Source organism: Rhodofomes roseus, assembly GCF_022264815.1.
Source record: "Rhodofomes roseus strain CIRM-BRFM 1785 chromosome Unknown C8Q71scaffold_2, whole genome shotgun sequence".
In the NCBI taxonomy this organism is placed as follows: Eukaryota; Fungi; Basidiomycota; class Agaricomycetes; order Polyporales; family Fomitopsidaceae; genus Rhodofomes; species Rhodofomes roseus.
This window is the reverse complement of record NW_025952958.1, coordinates 316,305-335,575: the sequence shown is the minus strand read 5'-3', so window position 1 is coordinate 335,575 and position 19,271 is coordinate 316,305. Positions and strand designations below refer to the sequence as shown.

Below are 19,271 nucleotides of genomic sequence, written 5' to 3'. Positions count from 1 at the left end.
CCCATCACCGCTCTATGTATTTTGTATGATTTACGCTCAAGTTGACGGTACTCATTGCAGTGGAAGCCTCTGTGGCATGCACCTCTCCATCCACCCCCGAGGATTCCTGGGTTCAGCTCCGAAAGACCATCCCGAGCCCGGTTGGTCCAGGTCAATCAATGCCCACGACTCCTGCCGGACTGACACCGGGGCCGCGAACTCCTCTGTTTCGGGACCCCATGACTCAACATCCTCGCAACGAGGCTGTCCTCCAGATCTGTGCCTGGTGTTGCTTGCCGTAACGAAACGCCGGCCGTATCATCACCGCTTGCCGATCGTCACTGGGACTGACATGTTTGCCTCGAACGCTGGCCCTGGGAGCCTCGTGAGAAGTCGCACCACAGAACACACCTTGAAGCTCATGATAAATGGTGCGGTTGGTCATATAGCCTCGCGGGAGTCTGCTCGTTTGTCCTTGTCGCCCACAGATTGTGCCCACTGCTAGCGACTGTCTAGGCCACATCATGAGACGCACTACTGGTATTTACACGCTCCTGTTCGTTGCGTCCGTAGGGGCGAGCTATGCTCAGCCCGAGCTCCTCAAAAGAGATGTGTCTACCGTCTGCGAGGAGATTGCTGCTGCAATCTCGTCCGAGTCTGCTGTCTACTATGCCGGTGCGCACTGCTCTGGTATTCTTCCTCGGGCTCACGCTGACTCGGTGCATGGTGCATAGCGACTCTGCAGTACACTGCTGCCAACTTCCATTGGATGTCCTCGAGCACTCAATCTTCAACGTGCTCAGTCGAGCCAGGGAATGCTGAGGACGTCGGCGCTGTGGTCAGTTTCCTGCATTCCTCGATACACATCACGATACTAATAACAAGGGATAATAGCTGAAAATATTGGGCGAGAACCAGACACCATTTGCGGTGCGTAGCATAAAAGTAGCGCACTTGAAGCTCATCTCACATCCTTTTAGGTCAAGGGAGGCGGACATACGGCCAACCCAGGCTTTTCCTCGTCACCCGGAGTCGAGATTGCGATGTCGCGCTTTTCGGGCGTGACATACGATGTTTCGACCGGCATCGCGAGTATCGGGGCAGGGAACATCTGGGATGACGTTTACTCTGCTCTGGAGCCCTACTCCGTGAATGTGGTAGGTGGGCGTGTGAGCGGCGTCGGTGTAGCGGGGTTCACTCTCGGTGGAGGTAAGTCGGTTTGGACGTGATCATATCGATTTATGAACGTGTAACGCAGGTTTCTCGTTCAAGACGAATGAGTATGGTCTGACCATAGATACGGTCAGAGGGTTTGATTTGGTCTTGCCGAATGGCACAGCTACGTATGTGAGCGAATCCACGAACCCCGATCTGTTCTTCGCTCTGAAGGTACGCAGAACATCTCTGAGAACATGATCTGTGCTGATTGTTCCCTATAGGGTGGCTTCAACAACTTCGTAAGGGAACCTTACCTCCGAATGTGACGTTTGTTCATGCAGGATTCCAGGGCGTTGTCACGAACTTCTACATGGAAGCTCACACCCAAAGTGAAGTTTGGGTGCGCAACCTCGTTCCATAGCTTCAATCACTCTGACTCTTTTCAGGGTGGTGCTATTCTGATCTCGGGGGCACCGGACGAAGTCGTAGTAGCCACCCAGAACTTCTACGACAACGTCACAGACCCCAAGGCTTCCCTGCTTACCACTATCAACAACGAGATTGGCTTAGTGCGTGCTCCGGAATCTCTGACTCATGTTCATTCATTAACGGTTCGACCATCACAGCCGGTTACCGAGCTCACGTTGTTCTACAACGCACCGACTCCGCCGGATGGCATGTTCGACGAGTTCCTGGCTATTCCAGCATTCTCCACGGACATTTCGACGCGGTCGTACTTGTCTCTCGTTACAGCGACGCCCGATAATGCGACGCAATCACAGCGGTGAGCTTTGGAAGGTTCAGGAGGCGTCCCCGGAAACTCACAGACGTCATGTTATCTTAGCGGCTACTTCCACACGGTGTCTCTCTTCAACTTGACTGTCCCACTGCTTAACGCTATCGTCAACGAGACAAGTGTTCGTCTCCTCACGTCTTCACATTCGCATTCAGCTGATGTTACCGCATAGTTCTGGGCGAAAGAGCTAGCTCTGGATATTCCTGGCCTATTCGTCAGCTACGATATCGAGCCCTTCCTTCCGACCTATTTGTCATACGGATCCGACACCGCCTGGCCTCCGAGCCGAGCAACAGCGTTGCTACCCCTCAACATCTACTACTCGTGGTACTACGAGGAGAGCGATGCCCGTGCCAATGAAGTCATGGTCCAGAGTGCCGAATACCTGACCCAGTTTGCGGTCTCACAGGGCCAAGACGTAGCGGATGTGTCACTATATCCGAATTACGCTATCTGGAACACCACGGTAGAACGCATATACGGCGGCAACTTAGCGAGGCTGCAGAGCATCAAGGCGGAATACGATCCCAACAATGTCATGGCACTAGCTGGTGGATGGAAGTTTTAGGCCAGGGCGATAGTTTTTGGCTTCGCTAGTATTGATCGAAGGATGCACTTTGAGAGTGTAACTAATTGCGCGTATACAGTAACAATGGGCATCGGCGTAGCAGATGTGCTTTCCGACCGATTCTGAGGCGACGTCAGTCTTCGGCGAAGAAGACGACGGTGGCCGTGAGACCATTTCTATAGCTGACGTCAGGACGAAAGAACTACCAACGTGTGAATACACTTACTTTGTGGTGTCAGCTTGAGTGCCTATATCCCCGCTCATAGAGTTCCGTAGCAGGTGCATCGCAACGTTCCGGTCCTCGCTCCTGTATGATTCAGACCGTATGCCGACCGCCAGCGGCGTCGCGAGACAGTCATTCGGGGATACCGCGGGCTTTACTCTGCGGCGACCACCTTGTTCGCGCACACCCTTGTCGAGCCACATACCAACCAGACCCACCGCTTCCTCGCTCGTCAGGCGATCCCACATTGCGCGCGTGCCCATGATGAGGAAGTCGCCCGGCTGCACCGTCGTCGAGGTCACCTCCGGCTCTGCAGTGAGATACGGAGGTGTTAAGACGTCGGACGGAGTCGGCTTGCCGATGGATGCTTGCTGCAGTTGCCCACGGGTGACACTATCCCACTTATATAGTGCGTCCCCGAAGGAGCGCGTAGGTCCTCCACCGACGACGCGTCCGTTGTAGACGACCGCCTCTCCTGGGTGCCGCGCGTTGAGGCGGTACTCCTCCGCGAGGTTGTCGCCGTCCTGTTCCACGGTCATAACTTGGACCTGGTAGACCACATCGCCGTCTTTGTTGCGGGTGCGGCGCCCGAGGACAGCACGCGAGTCGCCTGTCAGTGCGACGTGGAGAGTCCTGCTGTGCGAGTCGTAGAAGCTCAGCAGCGCAGAGGATCCTGAGTGAGCCGGAGCTAGCGCGTCAGCATCGGCACCACCCGCGCTGTTCGAGAGCACCGCGTCGACTGAGCCGTGCATAATGTCGCGATCAAGGCGCTTGAAAGTGTCCTTGAGCGTGCGTTCTATGTCATCCGAAGACGGGGTAGGCGGAGTGTCTTGTGCTGGACTGTTCTCGTGCAGTCGGGAATAAAGATCGACAAGAGCGCCACCAACTGCGAAAATGAGGTTGTCTCGTAGCCAGACACATGTGGAGTGGCCATTGCGTCCGTCTAGTACAGAGAAGATAGACCAATACCCAGACGGAACGGGCACCACAGCTTCGGCATGCTCGCTCTCCGGAGGACGATTGCTCGTGCATGTCAGATACGGCACATTTAACTCTGGGTAAGACGTAATGTACCTACCTAGCGATTTGGGCCGTGTCATAGCGGTAGATTCCCGTGTGGGCTCCCAGCAGCTGCGATCGTTCCTGCAGATGACAGGACCTGGATCGCTCCCCATGATCTTCGCTGTGATTGGTGGAACTCTCGTAGTACGAGTACGAAAAGTGCGAGGTTGAGCTGTTGGTGAACAACGATTCTTCTTCTCTCCCCCGCGATTGATTTTCTGTGCCATCCAGGTACACAGACGAAGCAGACATCACGAGAGAGGCGACGCCTGCCAGACCAGCAAAGACCAAAGCTGTCCTACGCACGGTAGTGCGGGAAGTCAGGTGTGGTGCCGTCTGCCAGTGCAAACCTCTCCCCGCTGACTGGATGGTTGTGCCATGATATCGGGGTATCGAATTGAAAGATCTCCGCATTGCCATAAAGTTCCTGGTTTGAATGGTGTGGGGCTCAAGAAATTGGGCGTCATAGGCGGATATAAGACTTACTTGAACATGTTGGGGTGATTGACAGGCTCCGAGAGCTCGAGGGAGTATGACCTTGAACTTCGTGTTGGCGGTATACGTCGGAGCAACGTGGGCATGTGCTTCGATTCCTATCCGCAATATTCGAAATTTGCTACGCTGACTCGGGCGCGGCCTCAGGTTGTACAGCGCGAGATTTCAGGCAGGAGTACACCAAGTACTGGCAGTCGGACAACTTGATGCAGCTCAGGCTGGTGCCAGTGGCGGACCCACAGCATAATCGGAGATTGCATCTGAGATCTGTGTGGCTGAGAATCACGAGTTTGTGGAACGCGCCTGGAGGCTGATTCGGAGTCGTCCTCAATGCTCATTCAACGCGGTCCCCAGCCTGCGTTTCAGTGGATCCTGCAACGAAGCCGGGATTTCTGTTTGGTACGTTGATGCAGAGTTAATCTCAAACAAAACAAGAGAAGGGCAAATTGGGCGGTAATGAGAAAGGTCCAGGCGACCTCCATTATTCTAGGTCGTGATACGCTCGGGCCCCGGCCCAGCTGGGGGTTGGGGTGTTCGCCCCAACCCCTCAAGGTCGTAGCACTGCGAGCAATGCGGCGGGATGCATAAAAACACCACAGGCTGGCAGTACCACTTCACCTCTCTCCACTGCAGAGCGAGATGTCTTCCGTGCCCTTCACACGTACGGCAGAGGCGCCTCGGGCGTACGCCAAAGTATCTCTTCAAGTTCAGTCGTCGAAAGACCTACCTGAGGAGGAGCCTATCAACCTCAACATCCCCGACAACTATGTGCAATGGGTCCTCAAGAACCAGAAGGAGCGCCCTCCTATCACATGGCAGACGCTATGGGGCGAATTGAACTACCTCAGTTTGTCTATCTTGACCATCCCGCCTGCTATGGCCATCTGGGGCATCTGCAACGTCAACCTCCACTGGGAGACCGCTATGTGGGGTGTCATATATTACTTCGTGACCGGCCTAGGTAAGCGTCTAACCTACGTTCAGTCCAGCGACTACTCACATCGCCACCGAAGGGATTACGGCTGGATACCATCGCCTCTGGGCACACAGGTCGTATAACGCCTCGAAGCCTCTCCAGTACGCCCTTGCCATGGCGGGTGCCGGCGCCGTGGAAGGGTCGATCAAATGGTGGTCCCGCGGCCATCGTGCCCATCACCGCTATACCGACACGGACCTCGACCCGTATGACGCCAACAAGGGTTTTTGGTGGTCGCATGTCGGCTGGATGCTCGTGAAGCCGAGGCGCAAACCTGGCGTCGCCGACGTCAGCGATCTCAGCAAGAGCGCGGTCGTCAAGTGGCAGCATCGTTGGTACCTATACCTCATCCTCGGCATGGGCTTCGTCTTCCCTACGGCTGTTGCCGGCCTGGGGTGGGGTGACTGGGCAGGCGGATTTTTCTATGCCGCGACGGCACGTCTAGTCTTCGTGCACCACGTCAGTCCTCTGGCCTGTTTGGGATCCTACTTCTACTAACCGATAGGATTTTCGCAGTCAACGTTCTGCGTCAACTCCCTCGCACACTGGCTCGGGGAAACGCCGTTCGACGACAAGCACACGCCGCGCGACCATATGATCACGGCGTTTATCACGAACGGTGAGGGTTACCACAACTTCCACCACCAGTTCCCGATGGACTACCGCAACGCCATCAAGTGGTATCAATATGACCCGACCAAGTGGTTCATCTGGGTCTGCTCGGTACTTGGCCTCGCGAGCCACTTGAAGATGTTCCCCGACAACGAAGTGAAGAAGGGCCAGCTGACCATGCAGCTCAAGCGTCTGAAGGAGACGCAGGACCACCTGCAGTTCGCTCCGGATCACAACGACTTGCCGGTGATCAGCTGGGATAGCTGTGAGTTATCCACATGTATTTCAGCTGATCGACGAAGGCTCATTCAAACATGTAGTCCGGGAGCAGGCTCAGAAGAGAGCGTTGGTTATTATCGCGGGCTTCATCCACGACGTCTCATCGTTAATTGACGAGCATCCCGGCGGCCGCCACCTGATTCTCAAGTACGTCGGGAAGGATGCTACGACGGCCTTCTTCGGCGGTGTCTACAACCATTCTAATGCTGCGCACAACGTAAGTTCTGGCTTCCTCAGGGTCATTATGCTAGGCAGATCCACTAATTGATATCGAAAATTGCAGTTGCTGTCCATGAAGCGTGTGGGCGTCCTTCATGGCGGAGTTCAGCACGGGTTGGACGACAAAAACATCCCGCCTGCGCAGCGTCTGCGAGTCGCGCGGTACAGTGAACTACTATCCTCCTCGGGTAGCGCTTCTTCAACAGCGTGCTCAGATGTCGACGAGGAAACCCTGTTAGGTTGATACGCTATCGAATGATGATATGTAACGAGATGAACCTACTCGCCTCTCCCTACGAAATGACATGCTCCCGACCAAGCTTCTTCAGTCAACCTTCAGTTGACAGTGACACAGCAGTGCCAGTCAATTACAATGGCATCGCCTTGACGTAGCACTTTACGATCATCATGATTGAGCGAGCGGTGTTTCGCGAATTCGGTAGGTAGGGCCGGCCCTAATCAGGAGGCTCACGCACGGACTGTTGTGGCCACGGCCCTGGCTCGCCGCTCGAGTCGGACAGCAGATCAATGTACTATCTCAGGCTGTAGGCTACTGCTACACAATTAAGTAGCTGTTTTGTGGATACACGCGTACCTAGTGTGACTGGATCAGGATAACATTATTCCTGTCAAGCAAACACTGCAGTGCTCAAGCTCACTAGTGCAAGGCTCGTCTATCGACGCACTCACGAGTCACAGGCCACTCGTACGGCGGGACGCAGCTCGGAGTAGGCCAAGATCCGGGCCCGATGCAGCAGACTCCGCCTCAATCTGAGATCCTAAGCTGAGCCGCCCGCACCAGAAGGTCGGTAAATTGGAAACTACGCCCCTACGGAAATAGCCGCCGGCCGTAGTCCGCGCCTGCCCAATATGGCAAGTGCACTCTTGCCCGCCGTTTCGTGGCAAAGTACGACACCTGTGCACTGTATTCCGATGTATATAGACCATGGACTTTCTAAAGAGTGGCTGAAAATCATCCAATCAGCGTAGGAGACTGTATGGGTCCAGTACAACACTGAGTGCATGCCGTCACAGGCTGTTACGCGCAGAGCGCCCGCGTCACAAACGTGACGGCTGCCATGACATGTCCCAATGCGGACAGTCACAGTTCAAACATTCAATTGTGATTGGTCTGTCCGTTGCGCGCTCGAACGACCTCTTCCGAGGGGTAGTCGCAGATAACAGGTAAATTCAACCAAGAATGAATACAGACTTGAGTACAGTGGTATACTTAGGACAGCGCGAGTGTATACGGTAAGTATAGTTACGTAAGCGCGTGGCGGGCCTACCCGTTACGCACACCGTCTCTCTGAGTCGCCGTTTCACCTACCGACGCGTACGTGTTAGTGGTGGTATATGCTCGCACAAATCCTCTTCAAGTGTGATACGTGCGGCAGTGAAAAATGCCGCAAGACTGGCGGAATGTACTCGTGGGATGTGTGTGACAGGATGGTCACGTGCGCGTACGGTCCGTAGTACGGTCCGGACCCGTAGGGGCGTACTTTCCATTTTCGATATGTCCTCGCCCGCACGAATGCAGGGCCCGGCTCCAAGGCGTCACCTTTGCCTTTGTCTTCACCGCCTCGGACGCGCACGCGTATCTGCTCTCTCGATCCCCCATTCATCGTGCGGTGCCCCGTAACCCGAAATCTTTGCTTGAAGGATGACTAACGCGCCATCAGGGTCTAAGCGTCCGTACGAGGGGACCCATGACCGTGACTACGAGTCTCACAAACGGCCGAGGGAGCGAGAGGATGCGCGGGATTGGAAGGACGTTCACCTGAAGTCGCCGAGGAGATCCTCGTCGCACAGGAGCAGGGAGCGCGTCGATCGACGGGAGAATGATAGACGGTCATCAAGGCACGATTACCGCCCTCGAAGCCGGGAACAGGATCATCGCCGGATGCCCAGCGACTACGGCAGGGATAGAGACAAAGGCAGAGAGGGAGACGGGGACAGGGAAAGGCGTGATGACCGTGACAGGTATCGCGACAGAGACTACCCTTCTCGTAGAGATGAACCCCGTAGAGAAGATACCCGTCGGAGAACGCGGTCACCACCTCCTCGGGACCATAGGCGCAACGGGTCAGTAAACGGGTACACCCAGTCCAATGGGCATGCCCATCCTAAGGATGACTCAGAAAGAGAAGAAGGCGAGTGAGTATCACGCAGTCTGTACCCATATGTACGCGCTCAATCAGGACTTTTCCCTCGCAAGGATTTCGCCTAGGCATACGCCCCCGCCCAAGATACCTTCGCGCGACAGTCGCCAGCCAGTTCATACTCCAGCTCACCCTCCACAACCTCCACCAGCGCCAGCTGCGCCGGAACCCGAGATGGAGCTCGAACTCACGACGTCTCCACCCCCCGTAGAGGAGACTCTAGCTGCGCGGCGGGCGAAGCGTCGAGCCATTTTGGCCAAGTATGCCGGAATCGCGAGTGCTGCCCTCAGTCAAGGTGTCTCCCCAAGTCCTGGACCTAGTAGTGCGGTTGAGCCGCCTCCCACGAGTCCTGCTGTTTCTAACACTGCATCTCAGTCTCACAGCCCTGGTGCGACCCCCGCTCTCATTGACGTCGAACGAAGTGCACCGGTCAGTAGCGTCATAAGTAAGTCTTTCGTGTCGCATAGGATTCGCATTGGTGAACCACACTCTAGGCAAGCGGGTGTCCGCGTCGGTGTCTCCGACACCGGGCATCTTCTCTCTGGCTAAGGACCAAGGAGATGGACAAGTGAAAGGTCAAGTGCAAGATGGTCCTCACGAGCAGATATCTGCTGCCGACTATGACCCCAGTTTGGATCGTCGGGAAGACGAGAAACGAGTGCTCGGGGTCAAGGACGAACCAGCAGAGGATATACAACTAGTTGAGGAAGAGGAAGAAGAAGACGATGTGGACGACATGTTTGCCATTGCTACGACCAAGAAGACCAAGAAGGTCAAGAACGTTGTCGTGAGTATTTACTCTACGCAGGCACTTGCATTGCCTGACAGTGTTATAGAAGAAGCCGGCAGCTCCTGCATTAATCACGACGACATTGGACACCGCTGCAGACTCGGAAGGTTACTATCAGGTCATCTTGGGCGAACAGCTTGACGGTGGTCGCTACCAAGTTTTCTCTCACCTTGGGAAGGGAATGTTCGCCAACGTCGTTAGAGCGCGTGTCTTGAACTCTGAACCAGGCGAAGCTGTCAAAGAGGTGGCAATCAAGATTGTGCGTTGCCAAGAGTCAATGTAGGTCCCCAACTTGCGTCATTTTTTTGAAGCTCAATTCAGTGCTATCTAGGTTCAAAGCGGGTCAGAAAGAGGCCCAGATCTTGAACAAATTGAAGGAAGCCGATCCGGAGGACAAGAAACATGTCGTTCGCCTTGAGAGGACGTTCGAGCATCGCGGACATTTATGCTTAGTTTTCGAGTCTCTCAGGTGAGTGCCTTTCGCACCCGAGTGTTGCCATGGTCTCATTGCATTCCAGTATGAACCTGCGAGATGTCGTCAAGCGATTTGGCAAGGATGTCGGCCTCAACATCAAGGCGGTGCGTGCATATGCGCACCAATTGTTCCTCGCTATGAGTCTTCTGCGGAAGTGCAACATCATGCACGCCGATATCAAGCCCGATAACATTCTGGTACGTCTGCCTGTGGCACATGGGTCTGGTGACGGCCGATGGACTTTGATCTAGGTAAACGAACAGAAGACGCTTCTGAAGCTCTGCGACCTGGGCTCTGCCTCGGATGCATCCGAGAACGAAATCACACCGTACCTTGTCAGTAGGTTCTACCGGGCGCCAGAGATTAGTAAGGACGTTTCCCCCACGATAGAGGTCAGCTGCTAATGTTCACGAACAGTCCTCGGTGTTCCGTATGACCCCGCATTAGACATCTGGTCGATCGGGTGCACGCTCTACGAGCTGTATACCGGCAAGATCCTCTTCCCGGGACGTTCGAATAACCAGATGCTCCTTCTCATGATGGAGCTGAAAGGCAGATTCAACTCAAAGATGATCAAGAGGGCGCGTTTCGGGAGCATGTACTTCGACGAGTTGGGTGCATTTCAAAGCGTTGAGAGGGAACGAGTTACTGGCGCTGTAAGTCGTTGTCTTCTGGATTGCCACGGTAGTAGACTTATTTCTTGCTCAGGACGTCATTCGCCAAGTGCATATCACTGCACCCGCGAGGGATCTCAGGCAGCGCCTCATGCCCCCTGCGTCTGTGAAGATGAAGGACGATGAGGGAAAGCTGCTGATATCCTTTATTGATCTCTTAGACAGGTGTTTGGCCCTCGATCCGGCCAAACGTATCACTCCCAAGGAAGCGTTGGTGCATCCGTTCATAAGAGGGTGATTCCATGCGCGGATATGCAGACGAAGAGCTGTGGAATTTTAGGGTCGATCACCCCTGGCGAGTTGGCACCAGTAATTACTATCATCCGTGTATCCATATTTCCTTCCCGCAGGTGACCATATTTGTGCCTCGTAAGGAGCTTGGTACGACGTCAACGTTGTCACGTTAGGGTCAGCTGAGGTGGTCTTTGTTCAGGCTATCGGACAGAGTGCGGTCATCAGCTCATTCTTGTCCCGTCGCTATTCCGGCGTACGCGTCATATAAACCCGAGTGAACAGAAACCCATCGTCTTCCCTGCGAGCGTGCTTGATAACTTGGTCCAGTATGCCTCTTCCCCAGGGTCCCCTTCCGTCTTTCGACGAGCTGCCGAGCTTCCGTAACTTCCCTGGTTGTGCCTGGGATGTTTGGGGCAAAGACGATGAACTGGGCACCATCAACTTACTGACCGAGGATGTTGTGAGAGAGGCGGCAAAGGAGATCAAGTATGTTCGGGTTTTGGACTTGCGAAGAGCTCACTAATGACCTACGATAACCGCACGCAGGCTCGGCAAGACGATCTGTCTGAACTGGTATGATTATTCATAGTATGGCTCCGGAGAAAGTTGACGTATCTCCGTGTAGGCCAATCAACTTTCCGAGGAAGGTCCGTGATCACTCAACGAATTCGGGGTCAGGGTACTCAAACGTTCTATTCCTGCAGCCACTCTTCAATCGTCAGCCACCGAGCATTCAGATGTGGAAGAAGGGCGAAGACATCGCTGTGCATGACGACTCTATAGAAATTGTGCGCCAACATGTTTGAATCTGACTTTTGATGCATTTGTCGATTGAACGTCGTTGATAGAATACTCAATCGGGATCGCAGTGGGACGGTCTTCGCCACTTCGGTCTCTTGGAGCATCAAATATTCTACAACAAGTATGGCTCGATGCATGACGACGATCAGTGCTAACCCTATTCGTTCACAGCACTCCATCCGAGTTCTTCAAGACTGGGAGCCTTGTCCAGGATTTTCCGGATAAGGTAGACAACGACTTCATCAAATACGGGATCCATAGTGAGTCGGGGAGGTATCGCGGCGTAACCAACTCATTGATCCATCTGTCAAAGACTGGGCGCAGCACGGCATATGCGGGCGTGGTGTCCTCTTGGATCTTGTACGCTACTATACGGAGTCTGGCAACCCGTTGCCCTACGACCCATGGACGACGCACAGCATCCCGATCTCGGATTTGGAAGCTTGTGCTAAGAAGCAAGGCGTGACGTTCAAGCAGGGCGACATCTTGATTCTCCGAATGGGATTCATGCAACGGTATCTCAGTTCCACGCAAGAAGAGCGCGACGCCCTAGCAGGCAAAGTAGAGACTTTGTGAGAGGCATATCTCATGCTACGGATAGATGTTGACGGCGACCTCTCCCAGGGCCGGCATCGAGCAAGGCGACGAGTCGAAACGTTTCCTCTGGTAAGCGGGAGCATCTCATTGCAGAACCCTAGAATGCTCATCGCGATGCAGGAACAACCACTTCGCTGCCGTAGCATCCGACCAGCCTACTGTTGAGGTGAAGAGCCAGCTCACTCGATACATGTTGGTTTGAAGCTGACAAGTGCCCCTCAGAGTTGGCCCCCGCCGTTCCCGCATCACTTGCACCAGGTAATGTCCAACTGACTGTCCCGGTTCGATAGCAATGCGCTTACCTCTGACATACCGTGCAGACCCTTCTTGCGTATGTATCATTTATGTCTATGCGTTCTGAACGAGGCTGACCAGCGAGATGCAGCCTATGGGGTATGCCTATTGGTAAGTTTGAGGTCAAAGAGTTCTATGATCTCTGGCAGCTCATGGATGTATCTAGGCGAGATCTTTGACCTGGAAGCGCTATCGAAAGCTTGCGCTGAGACGGGACGATACACATTCTTCTTCACCTCCTGGCCGTTGAACATGTAAGTCGCGTGGACACGTAGGTTACCATCACGCCGACTCTCGCTGATCATACCTCCATAGATTGGGTGGCGTTGCAAGCCCGCCAAACGCTGCCGTGAGTGGACCGCCGTGCCTTGCTGCTGCGTTACTGATGTCTGGTGCAGGCCTATTTGTGAGAAGCTGACAGCCGAATTAAGTGTAAATACCAGTGGTCGCATTGCCATTGTAGCCAGAGACTTGTATGTATGCGGGAATGATATCGTCGTCGCTCTTCATTTATTATGAATGCTACAATGACCGATTGTCTTGACCAAGTGACAAAACAGACCGAGTTGACAATTGCTACTGGATGTACGACCTTTGTACCCCAAGCCACTGGTAGAAGTCCGAGCCCCAAGCCTCTACATTTCAATTTTAACTTTCACGACTGGTCCGTCGATTCATACGTCGACAACCGTCTTGGACGCGGGCCAACCGTCTTCACAGGCGGCAGACCTTCTGGATCCTCATCGTCACTCGTAGCCGCACTCTCGCTGCTATCTGTGCTCTCATCGCGGCCTGCAACGGCGCCGTACGAGGCCGCCTGCACGCGAGGTTCTGCGTGCAATTGTGACTTGGGACGAGCACCGTCGAGGGGTTTGTCCGGGATCTACGCAGGTTCTGCATGAGTGTTCGAGGAGATAGTAGAGCGAGATGAACGTACCGGGAGACGAGCGCAGTATGCCAGGAAAGTCGCGCAGGCTGCCATGATGAAAACGACGCGCAGGGCGGTCGCGTACGAGTCCCGCGCCGCACGCTGCAAGTCTGGGGGTAGATTCCCAACCACAGTTGCTGAGTGGCGGATTTTCGTGATTATCTGCAAATACTCGATTGTGAACATCGTGAACTCTAGGTCCTTCTAGACGCAGACACAGACCTTCTCCGCGTCGGGAGTCTGGATCCGTTTGTGGAGCTCGGTGTTCAGGATGCTTTGGAAGACAGCTGCGGACACGGCGACGCCTCCTACTTGGCCTGGAATAGCGAAGGTTAGGGGAGCGTTCGACGCAGCAGATAGCAGTCTGCGCACCTAAGCCTCGGAACACTTGGCCAAATCCGGTTCCGACAGCGACTTGCGATTCTATTCAAGCATCCGCATGAGCACGAGCGCCAGGAGAGGCTGGATGGGGTGCGTACCAGGCAAGTGAGCCAGGAGCGCGACTAGACATTGACAGATCAATGCACGAATTGCATATCGCAACAGCATTGCACCTACTCAGCATGGTTTGCAGAACCACCGCGTTACCGAAGCCCATTGGGATCTAGGGAGGATTTGACATGGTTCTCGGATATTACTGCTCAAAATGAGTGCTCACGATGCTGAACCACAGTTGGAAAGACGGGGAGTCTGCTTTCATACAGCTAAGCAGGATAGCAGCCGTGAAGGGGAACAATCCGAAGATGAGGTTGAGCGTCTTGTATCTCCCCGTGCGGTGCATCATCCATCTGACGCGGATATCTTATGAGCACTTCTCGACTGCATATGAGCGGTATGCTTACCCGGCGAACAACGACCCAAACGAGACCGAGAATGCATTCGGGATCAAGTGCGCACCTACGGACGCGTATCAGGTCACATTCAATGATTTAATCACGGGATGAAGACCGCACCAGCTTCGCTCGCACTCGTGAGCATCACCGTCTGGAACCACGTGGGGAAGTTGTAGTTGACCATGAAGTTGCACGTTGCGACGAGGAAGTTACTGATGCCCACTAGCACAGGGATCTTCTGCTTGAGCAGCGCAGGCGCGAGCACGGGCTCAACGGCGACGTGAAGCTCGAAGACGACGAAGGCAACGGCGAAGACGCCAGTGAGGATCAGGGGGACGAAGACGGACGGCGAAGACCACTGTTTGAACGCTGTTATGACGAGATGTTCAGAGGATGAAGGCAGGGGGCTTACCGGCTGCTCTTCACTATAGCGTGTGCTCAGGAAGATGAGGAGTGACAAAACCTATTCGTGCTGGTGAGCATCACGTCGATTGAAATTGAGGCGTACGCACGGCTCCCAGCAAGGTCAGACTCCCGCCATAGTCGATCCGCTTTAGTACTTCCTTCTTGCTCCTGGAGACTTGTCCCTAAAAAAATACGGGATAAGTTATCTAGTTGGGTGGTAGTCGTCCGATTGTGACGTACCGCAGTGACATAGTGCAGATTGACAGAGGTCAATGCGGCTGATATCAAGAACAGCGGAAGTTGCAGCAGGAAGGCCCAGCGCCACCCAAGTCTGTACCCCGTTGTTCAGTATAGGACAGCTAGGTCAAAGCGAGACTGCTGCCGTACCGATCGCTGATGTATCCGCCCAATGGCCCTCCCAAACCCATACCCAGCTGTGCAAAGATTTGAGCGCATATATGCTACGTAGTACGGGAAACGCACGCTATTGAACACAGACGCGAGGCCTTGCGTTAGCCCTCGGCTCTGATGTAGCGAATTCGGTCAGATGCACGAGTATATGCGCATACTTATGCTGGGGACGCACTCTGAGACTGTACATGTCGCTCGTGATGATCCTACAAGGTCCAATACGGTGAGTATGTCTCCCTGTGATGTGATACGGCCCGGACATACGTTGCAGTCGTGAAGATACCTCCTCCACCCAAGCCAGAAAGCTCAACCATAGTGTTGGTGCGTATTACATGGGGCGAGAGGACGAGTACTCACGAATCTCGCAGCGATGAGGGATTCCATGGTACCAGAGAACCCACACGCCGCGGTGCCGAGAGCTGCGAAGTAGACGGCCATCTGATTGGCATTTCTACGGCCCATGACATTGCACAGACGTCCGTACAGTGGGGTGAATGTCGCAGTTGCGAGAAGATACCTAGCATTTATGTGCACTTCAGTGTCACTCGTCTCGACCGAGTTATTGCGGCATGAAGACGTACGCCGTGCCAAGCCAGTGCGCTTGATGCGACTTGTTGAACTCCGAAGAGATGGAGGGTAGCACTCAAGAAGCCAGTCTCAGCTCTTGTACGTAGCATACTGTCGAGCATGGGAACTCACATGTAGTGACAAGTGTGCCTATGTACCATCAATTCACATGCCTGACGAATGACATGATGACGCAGGACGTACTGTTCAAAGACTAGACATAGGAGCAATCACAGCTCATGCTAAGTATACAGATCATAGTTGTGCAGAAAAGGCACATACGCAGAGAAAGGTAGCCATCCATATACCGGCCAAGATGCCATAACGCGTTGAACGCGAGATCTCCAAGGGGCCTACTCTTCTCTTGTCCTCCTTCGTGTTCGGCGGCGGAGATACCGCCGCCATTGCGGCACCGGGCTGGCTGGCTACCGCCTCGATGAGGGGTTCCCTCTCTCCAGCGGACTCGGGCATGACGGTATGTGTGCGTTCGCGCGTAGTCGTAGTTCAGTGCAGAGAGTTTCGCGCCTCTCGTTCTTCCACGATGCGAGCGAGGGTGGTGGTCCAGATGAAGGTCGTTGAACGAGGCCCTGATCCCACATGAAACTGAGTACAGGACGAAGTGTATATATAGTGGTCGTGGCGCTGGCAGGGCGTAAAACTAGCTAAAGAATGGCGTGCCGTGCCACTTGCCGCGACTCTGTGGCGGCATCGTCATCCCGTCGTGGGCGTCACTGGCAGACCAACTGCTCTGCAGCGTAGTGACATTAAGTAGTCAATATGCATGTAATTACTAGTATACGTACATAAACTCCCAGCATGTCGATAGAAGACATACACAGCAATTTCCATCGGTCAAATTCAGAAGAGCAACGGTATGCGAACGACATGATGTAACAGACTCGGAAGCAGCGGGACTGACCCAGGTACCAAAGAGTACCAGATAGAGCATCCACATCCCATCGCCGAGCCGTCTTCTAAATGGGACGCGATACTTGCCGAGTTCGCAGCTCGAGGATCCCAGCTGCTTGCGCTGCGCGAGTCCCAGACGGAGGCGTGTATGGAGTTCGCTTGAGCTGCTCCCGTATACGCAACTTCTCCTGTCGCGCGCGAGTCCCAGGCATCGGCATTGAATCCATCTCCGAGCCCAACGAGGCAGTGCGGCCCAGCTCAGCCGGTAGGACAGGAATCGCAGGCGGTCTGCCGGCGGATGGTCGACCTGCGGACGAGCGTTGCGCAGAAGGTGGTTGAACGTCTGACGCCCGACGCGCGGGTTTCGAGGCTTCTTCGTCAAGGTCTGCGTCATGCATCGGGAGTTGCGATCCGAAGAGGCGGTTCGTAGCTGATGTGTTCGGACCAAAAGACCTGGAGGCGTCAAGGCTCCTGTTGGCGGCAGTCCCTGGCAGTAGGCTCCGGCGTACGCGCTCGTCGTCGCTATCGAGGTCCTCCTCAAACGGGTGCTTAGAGGTTGCACTATGCATGCTTGCACCGTGACTCATCGCGAGCATCTTCTCAACATCTCTGTCGTCCTCGTCGCCCTCCTGAGTTTTGACATTCGTTTCGGCTTGCTCTCCGTCGCCGCGGCCCGGCATTCGTCGAGAAGGTCCTTGCCCCTCTTCCTCAGGCGAAGAATCAGGCTTTGCTTCTCGCTGATGGGATGGACCGGCAACGCCAACATCATTCCTAGCGGAGAGCTTCGACGTACGTGCTGCATCCCCAGCTGAGACGCCGCGAGGAGCACCTGCCTCTGATAAGAAGTCAGGTATCGGAGAGTTGGACACAACCCCGATCCTCTTCCCCTTGCCAGCTCGGCTAGCTACCTTCCGCGCAAAGAGGATGGCCGGTTTCAGTTCATGCGCTTGCGCACGCCGCTTCACGGGTTCTTGAGGCCAGAGCACTTCGTCTGCAATCGATCGTGAGGGTGCTGATCGTGGCTGCGAGCGCGACGGGCCAGCGACAGGGGCGGGGCCAGCGGCCTCTTCCTCCTCTCGAGCCACTTGAGTCGGACCGTCATATGTGCTTGGCGGAGCAGGACGGTGCCGCGGTTTCTGAGAGGCAGCGCCGACCAGTGTCGCTTGAGAGCTCATGGGGACCTGTGAGGGGCCCGGTTTAGCTGCCTGTGTGACGCGTTGATTGCTGCGAGAGGTTGGTTTGACGGGAGGCCGCCGGGCTTTCTTCGCGGGTGAAGAGGTCTGTTCCCGGCTTGCAGAGGAAGGCCGTGGGGATTGCTGTGTGCCGGAGGGCCCTGCATCCTCAGGCCCTGGCCGACCGCTGTCGGACGGGCGGTTTACGCTGAGGAACAGAGTTGAGATCAATCGTCTTACCAATACAAAGGGAAGAAAGGCCGTACTTGCGTTCGACTGTGTCGTCGTCTTCTTCTGCACTAGATACTTCAAATGGTATGGCCCCCTCTGGAGCAACGTAGGAGGGTGACCGAGACTGCTGCCTACCGCGCGCATGCTCGACAGAAGATGCGCGTCGCTGACGCGCACCCATGTGTCTTGCTCTCTTGCGCGGAGGCGCGTCCATGTCCTCGTTGTCCCGCCACGGGTCTTGAACGGGCTCGGACTGGCGCTGGCGGGGTGCTGGTCCTTCGGCTTGTTGGTTTACCGCTCCATCCTCAGCCTGCTCTCGTGCAGCGTTGCCGTCGCCTTCTTCCTCGAGTTCGCCTTCTCGATTCGGCGCTAAGTGGCGTCCCCGTATGATTCCTCGACTGCGCTCATACAGCCCCTTCTCATCCTGTCGAGGCGGGTTCTCCGTGACCAGCTGCTTGATGATGGGGTCAAAGATATGTTTGCGCTTGTTGTAGCGTTCCCGCCAGGACCACATCGTGTGACGATCCACCCATTCTCTGTGATCAAACTGAGTAATGACTGTGAGCATTGTCGAAAATAGTAGGAGAAGTTGCGGAACATACTTGGTGGACAAAACGCGAGGCCACGAGTCGCTTGTAGATCTCTATGCCCCCACGGCCACCCTCCTCCGCGTTCGGCGTGACTGAGGCCAGGTATTCAGCTAGGTGCCGATCATCTTCGGCAGTGAACGGTACACGACTGCAAACATTCAGAAATCATTTGAATCTCAGAGCAATGAACAACGCACGTGCTTCCCGTGGGTTGTCCGCCCATACCCCTGCGCACGGGCTTTTGCAGGTTGTCTTCGCACTTTCCTGACTTGATGCATATCTCAATGAATGCTGGCTCCTCCACCCAAACGGTGCGCGAGTCCCAGTACTTTATTCGGAGGAGCTCAAGCCCGACATATTGGACGATGATGATGTCAGCTTCCTTTTCGGTTACTACCAATATTCCGCCATAATCCTACAGGTATGTTTCAGGTGGGCTGATACCAGAGAGAACCAACGTAGCGTACCGTAATCTTGTCTTCCAATACATCAACCTGTCCCTTGGTCAGGGCTCCAAAGCCTGCCGTGTATAGGTGAATCCGCGCACTTCTCCCATTAATCTGGAGAAGTTCGTCGTCTGCTACGGGCTAAATATGTGTCACAACCGAGCTGTTTCAGCGCACGAAAATCTGGCTCTGACTCACCGGACGTGCCATGGCGAGGAGCCCTTATGCTGCCAGCAACACCGCACAGAGTCCAGACAAAAGCGAAGTCCGAGGGATCGAGTCCAAGACGCGGGGGGTTGCGCGCGGAACGCGCTCACCTCGCAGTAGACAACGCCCATGTGACCGGGTCGCTGGGCTAGTTGATCTGGTTCAACTTCCGAGCTGG

At 54.8% G+C, this 19,271-nt stretch overlaps 7 protein-coding genes across 7 annotated transcripts; 4 read left to right on the top strand and 3 right to left on the bottom strand.

Moving 5' to 3' along the window:
• Positions 1-503: 503 nt before the first annotated feature.
• C8Q71DRAFT_852997 (FAD dependent oxidoreductase) lies at positions 504-2,501 on the top strand (the record flags this gene model as incomplete). Its single annotated transcript, XM_047926885.1, has 11 exons — positions 504-654; positions 714-817; positions 874-909; positions 960-1,188; positions 1,238-1,368; positions 1,419-1,436; positions 1,487-1,537; positions 1,584-1,706; positions 1,764-1,921; positions 1,982-2,054; positions 2,106-2,501. The coding sequence occupies 11 exons, from the start codon at positions 504-506 to the stop codon at positions 2,499-2,501; spliced, it is 1,470 nt and encodes a 489-aa protein (XP_047783485.1).
• Positions 2,502-2,567: 66 nt separating this feature from the next.
• Positions 2,568-4,242, bottom strand: C8Q71DRAFT_203278 (phosphatase 2C-like domain-containing protein). The gene is made up of 2 exons (XM_047916979.1): positions 2,728-4,242; positions 2,568-2,677 (listed from the first exon to the last, which is right to left on the bottom strand). Exons 1-2 carry the CDS (start codon positions 4,011-4,013, stop codon positions 2,635-2,637), a joined length of 1,329 nt encoding a protein of 442 aa, XP_047783484.1. The 5' UTR covers positions 4,014-4,242; the 3' UTR covers positions 2,568-2,634.
• A 371-nt stretch (positions 4,243-4,613) lies between these two features.
• Positions 4,614-6,761, top strand: C8Q71DRAFT_827140 (delta9-fatty acid desaturase). Its single transcript, XM_047926312.1, has 5 exons — positions 4,614-5,242; positions 5,295-5,716; positions 5,774-6,134; positions 6,190-6,365; positions 6,432-6,761. Exons 1-5 carry the CDS (start codon positions 4,921-4,923, stop codon positions 6,609-6,611), a joined length of 1,461 nt encoding a protein of 486 aa, XP_047783483.1. The 5' UTR covers positions 4,614-4,920; the 3' UTR covers positions 6,612-6,761.
• A 1,942-nt stretch (positions 6,762-8,703) lies between these two features.
• On the top strand, positions 8,704-10,706 carry C8Q71DRAFT_699325 (kinase-like protein; the record flags this gene model as incomplete). Its single annotated transcript, XM_047920064.1, has 8 exons — positions 8,704-8,967; positions 9,029-9,316; positions 9,369-9,598; positions 9,651-9,788; positions 9,838-9,991; positions 10,046-10,160; positions 10,212-10,450; positions 10,503-10,706. 8 exons carry the CDS (start codon positions 8,704-8,706, stop codon positions 10,704-10,706), a joined length of 1,632 nt encoding a protein of 543 aa, XP_047783482.1.
• Positions 10,707-10,896: 190 nt separating this feature from the next.
• Positions 10,897-12,990, top strand: C8Q71DRAFT_202860 (uncharacterized protein). The gene is made up of 15 exons (XM_047916978.1): positions 10,897-11,188; positions 11,249-11,275; positions 11,328-11,349; positions 11,407-11,490; positions 11,551-11,624; positions 11,675-11,763; positions 11,817-12,075; positions 12,128-12,169; positions 12,221-12,266; positions 12,323-12,358; positions 12,421-12,431; positions 12,486-12,505; positions 12,561-12,648; positions 12,710-12,743; positions 12,793-12,990. Exons 1-15 carry the CDS (start codon positions 11,031-11,033, stop codon positions 12,802-12,804), a joined length of 1,002 nt encoding a protein of 333 aa, XP_047783481.1. The 5' UTR covers positions 10,897-11,030; the 3' UTR covers positions 12,805-12,990.
• Positions 12,916-16,214, bottom strand: C8Q71DRAFT_732809 (MFS general substrate transporter). Its single transcript, XM_047922285.1, has 21 exons — positions 15,821-16,214; positions 15,743-15,752; positions 15,671-15,688; positions 15,553-15,613; positions 15,329-15,488; positions 15,236-15,276; positions 15,147-15,177; positions 15,044-15,085; positions 14,948-14,994; positions 14,801-14,891; positions 14,668-14,742; positions 14,568-14,618; positions 14,276-14,513; positions 14,165-14,219; positions 13,981-14,110; positions 13,881-13,926; positions 13,802-13,825; positions 13,695-13,745; positions 13,545-13,639; positions 13,332-13,484; positions 12,916-13,277 (listed from the first exon to the last, which is right to left on the bottom strand). The coding sequence occupies exons 1-21, from the start codon at positions 16,007-16,009 to the stop codon at positions 13,050-13,052; spliced, it is 1,836 nt and encodes a 611-aa protein (XP_047783480.1). The 5' UTR covers positions 16,010-16,214; the 3' UTR covers positions 12,916-13,049.
• Positions 16,215-19,190, bottom strand: C8Q71DRAFT_732806 (uncharacterized protein). The gene is made up of 7 exons (XM_047922284.1): positions 19,085-19,190; positions 18,908-19,027; positions 18,638-18,855; positions 18,453-18,588; positions 17,886-18,397; positions 16,342-17,827; positions 16,215-16,286 (listed from the first exon to the last, which is right to left on the bottom strand). Exons 1-6 carry the CDS (start codon positions 19,094-19,096, stop codon positions 16,513-16,515), a joined length of 2,313 nt encoding a protein of 770 aa, XP_047783479.1. The 5' UTR covers positions 19,097-19,190; the 3' UTR covers positions 16,215-16,286; positions 16,342-16,512.
• Positions 19,191-19,271: the final 81 nt, after the last annotated feature.

Excerpts from the sequence above, each read along its gene's own strand:
- C8Q71DRAFT_732809 (XM_047922285.1), bottom strand. The coding sequence starts at position 16,009 with ATGCCCGAGTCCGCTGGAGAGAGGGAACCCCTCATCGAGGCGGTAGCC. Across the intron at positions 15,277-15,328 it reads CCCTCATCGCTGCGAGATTC|CTTTCTGGCTTGGGTGGAGG; the intron begins GTGAGTACTCGT and ends ACTATGGTTGAG. Across the intron at positions 13,278-13,331 it reads CATACTGCGCTCGTCTCCCG|ATCCCGGACAAACCCCTCGA; the intron begins GTACGTTCATCT and ends GAACCTGCGTAG.
- C8Q71DRAFT_202860 (XM_047916978.1), top strand. The coding sequence starts at position 11,031 with ATGCCTCTTCCCCAGGGTCCCCTTCCGTCTTTCGACGAGCTGCCGAGC. Across the intron at positions 11,491-11,550 it reads ATGACGACTCTATAGAAATT|AATACTCAATCGGGATCGCA; the intron begins GTGCGCCAACAT and ends CGTCGTTGATAG. Across the intron at positions 12,076-12,127 it reads GCAGGCAAAGTAGAGACTTT|GGCCGGCATCGAGCAAGGCG; the intron begins GTGAGAGGCATA and ends GACCTCTCCCAG.
- C8Q71DRAFT_203278 (XM_047916979.1), bottom strand. The coding sequence starts at position 4,013 with ATGGCACAGAAAATCAATCGCGGGGGAGAGAAGAAGAATCGTTGTTCA. Across the intron at positions 2,678-2,727 it reads ACTCAAGCTGACACCACAAA|AAATGGTCTCACGGCCACCG; the intron begins GTAAGTGTATTC and ends CGTCAGCTATAG.
- C8Q71DRAFT_827140 (XM_047926312.1), top strand. The coding sequence starts at position 4,921 with ATGTCTTCCGTGCCCTTCACACGTACGGCAGAGGCGCCTCGGGCGTAC. Across the intron at positions 5,717-5,773 it reads GTCTAGTCTTCGTGCACCAC|TCAACGTTCTGCGTCAACTC; the intron begins GTCAGTCCTCTG and ends GGATTTTCGCAG. Across the intron at positions 6,366-6,431 it reads ATTCTAATGCTGCGCACAAC|TTGCTGTCCATGAAGCGTGT; the intron begins GTAAGTTCTGGC and ends CGAAAATTGCAG.
- C8Q71DRAFT_732806 (XM_047922284.1), bottom strand. Across the intron at positions 18,398-18,452 it reads CCTCGCGTTTTGTCCACCAA|TTTGATCACAGAGAATGGGT; the intron begins GTATGTTCCGCA and ends GTCATTACTCAG. Across the intron at positions 17,828-17,885 it reads GACGACACAGTCGAACGCAA|CGTAAACCGCCCGTCCGACA; the intron begins GTACGGCCTTTC and ends TCTGTTCCTCAG.